Source organism: Orbicella franksi, chromosome 10, assembly GCF_964199315.1.
Source record: "Orbicella franksi chromosome 10, jaOrbFran1.1, whole genome shotgun sequence".
Lineage (NCBI taxonomy): Eukaryota > Metazoa > Cnidaria > Anthozoa > Scleractinia > Merulinidae > Orbicella > Orbicella franksi.
Window position 1 is genome coordinate 4,403,180 of NC_138154.1, and position 2,959 is coordinate 4,406,138.

General features: G+C 39.5%; 1 protein-coding gene across 1 annotated transcript; it reads right to left on the reverse strand.

Moving 5' to 3' along the window:
- Positions 1–118: 118 nt before the first annotated feature.
- LOC145501455 (uncharacterized) lies at positions 119–1,462 on the reverse strand. Its single transcript, XM_081480931.1, has one exon. The coding sequence runs from the start codon at positions 1,460–1,462 to the stop codon at positions 119–121; it is 1,344 nt and encodes a 447-aa protein (XP_081337057.1).
- Positions 1,463–2,959: the final 1,497 nt, after the last annotated feature.

Here is a 2,959-nt window from a genome sequence, read left to right on the forward strand (position 1 = left end):
CTGCTCCACAGGCATTCCCAATACAGTTCCAATTACTTAAGTGAATGCATTAGATTTAAAAAATGATAGACAGGCCTAGCACGACTCCCACTGTTTCGTGATAAACAGTCTTTGACCTTTAGAGTTTAGCTCTAACAAATATGTCTTTCAGAGATTTTCCTCTCCTGTAGATGAAAGGAGGGTCTCTGTATATTTCTCTAAGCAGAGGTTGATCTTGGATTAAATGCCATTTGCTCATTAAAATGCTTTTAAGATTGGGCATTGATGGATTATATTGTGTGACAAAAGGCAATAATCTCTTTTGCAATTTTGGTTTCTGTTGTAGTGCCGACTTCCTGTTTTTAAATTCGATTTCTGCGAGGACTTTGTTGACCAGTTTCTCTGGATAGCCTCGAACACGCAAATTTAATCTGAAATTTTTGATCTTTTCTTCAAAACTTGTTTTTGAAGGGTTTGTTCTCAGAAGCCTAAGTGCTTTACCTTTTATAAAACCTTTTTTCACACCTGGAGCGTGACAGGAAGAGAAATGCGTGTATTGAAATTTCTCAGTCGGCTTGAAGTGTGTGCAGATATCAAAGATTGAATCTTTGTTAAATCTCTCGCCTTTGAAGACAGTAGTGTCTAGGAAATTTATTTCCTTCTCTGATATTTCAGCCGTGAATTTAATGGTAGGATGGTGCCTGTTTGCTTCTGAAATAAACTGATCTATTTCCTCTCTGTTTGTGTTCCACAACGAAAACACGTCATCTATGTATCTCTTCCACTCAATGGGTTTTATCTTGCTTTTACCGATAATTTTAGATTCTACTGCGGACATAAAAATGTTCACGAAAGCAACTGCCATTTTTGTCCCCATTGCGGTACCATGGGTTTGGAGATAGTTCCTTCCGTTGAAATGGAAGGAGTTCTCCTGAAGTATAAGTCTAAGCATGTTGCGGAGTGAATTTGTAGGAATGGGAGTGTTGTTCTTATAGAAGTCTTCGTATGCTATGCATACAGTGTTTATCCCTTCCTCTTGGGGGATATTGGTGTACAGGCTGGTAACATCCATTGAAACTAGAATCGTATTTTGTTGGACTTTTGTCCTTTCTATAAAGTTAATGAAATCTGTGGTATCTTTGAGGTACGATTTTTGCGCTTTGGCAATAGGCTGGAGGATGTGGTCTATAAATGATGATATATGTTCTGTCGGACCTTCACAGCCCGAAATTATTGGTCTTCCAGTAAGAGTCGGTTTGTGAATCTTTGTTAGTGTGTAAAACACTGGTATGCGCGGTGGGTTAGGTGTTTGAGAAAGCCATTCTTTGGTCTTTGCGTCTATGTGACTTCCTAAATGGAGTTCATTAATTAAATCTTTGACCTTTTGTGAGGTCTCCTTCACCATTGGTGTTTCTAGGGGCATGTAGTTCTTTCTATCATCAAGTTGAGTTTGGCCCTCTGTTATCTTATCTTGTTTGTTCATAATGACCGTTGTGGATCCTTTGTCTACCTTTTTGATAACTATTTCTGTGTTAGATTTCAAATCTTTCAGTGCTATACGTTCTTGGTAAGGCAGGTTATTTCGTGGCTTAGTAATCTCGATCTCAGCGAGTTGTACTTTAATTTCTTCTAAATATGTTCCCAGTTCGATTTAACGTGGAAGGGGTGCTGTTCACTATCTTTGTTGTTAAAAATGTATCGGAGACGCATTTGTCTTGCGAAATGTTTGAAGTCTAGAAGCAGTTGTTGCCTGATGCGATTCTTATCTGGAATCGGTGTTTGGATAAATTTCAGACCCCTTGATAGTAAATTTGTCTCATGAGTTGAAATTTTGCAATTTGAGAGGTTTTTTATGTACCTCTGGTTCAACTCAGTGTTTTTTCTTCTAATGTTTAATCTCTTGTTGCTTTTACGTTCTCGGTGTTTATTGTTTACGATTTTGCGCTTTTCTTTCTCCCTCCCTTTTCCTGAACAGTCAGAAAATACACAGGGATAAGATTCACTCTTTTTATTGTCTAAAGCTTTCATCATTTCTTCCACTTTCTTGATTTTGTCTGTCAGTTCGGTGGCTAAAGCTATTACATTCTCAGTGCGAGTTGGCCTTTCTGGACGTGGCCTGTTCTTAACTAGATCAGGATTGTTTGTTTTCTTCTCTCTGGTAGTGTTCGGTCTATGCTCAACTTTACTGAGCTTGATCTTGTTGCTTTCCACACGTCTGTAGTGGTAGCGTGTGAGCGCTCCGATAAGTTTTTGTTCTGCTTCTCTCTGGATATGCTTGATGTCACTTTTGAAGTCATCATCCGGCACTATGTTCACTCTTACGTTGTAGCGCAGATCTTTTGGGCACGTTTTCTTTGTTCTGTGTGCTTCCAGTTTCTCTATGGACACTTTGGATTTTTCAACTTTCCTCTCCAGAGATGGGGCGCTGTAGCGATTGTTCAGGCGAAATCTTTTCTGAGGGATGTTTTCCTTCCTACCTTCTGTGTGGCGGCGCTTTCGGAGAGGCAACCATTGGCCACTTTTAAGTTCGCCATCTGATGCTAACAGCAATTCCTCGGACGGTTCTTGTCCGTTTTGGTCTGATGTAGATGGGCCTGACAAGAAGCCGTCTTCATTTAGTGTTTGGTTCATGTTCTATCTCAAACAAGACTGCAGTTTCGTTCCTTTAGTGGAACTCTTCAGTTGTTTCTATGTTAAGTGTCTTAGGAATGGCAGTGATAACTGATAACATTCCGTGGCAGATGCACGCTTCTACTGCTTTTATATCTGTTGTTAGGATCGAAAATAAAGGTTCACCATTGGTTGTATGGATTAGCCAATGCAGGGCCTTGGATTTCGATTCAAATGAAGTTGTGTTTCTTGTTAAGGTCATTTTTCTGCTTTAAAGGCGTAAAAAACTTTTTTCTCAAGCTGAGAAAATGTTGAGGGATAGTATAGTCGTCAGTCTAAATGACTTGCTAGTCGCCTTAAGTCGCATTGT

What these genes read in the sequence shown, in the direction of transcription:
- LOC145501455 (XM_081480931.1), bottom strand. Translation starts at nt 1,462, where the DNA reads ATGAACAAACAAGATAAGATAACAGAGGGCCAAACTCAACTTGATGAT.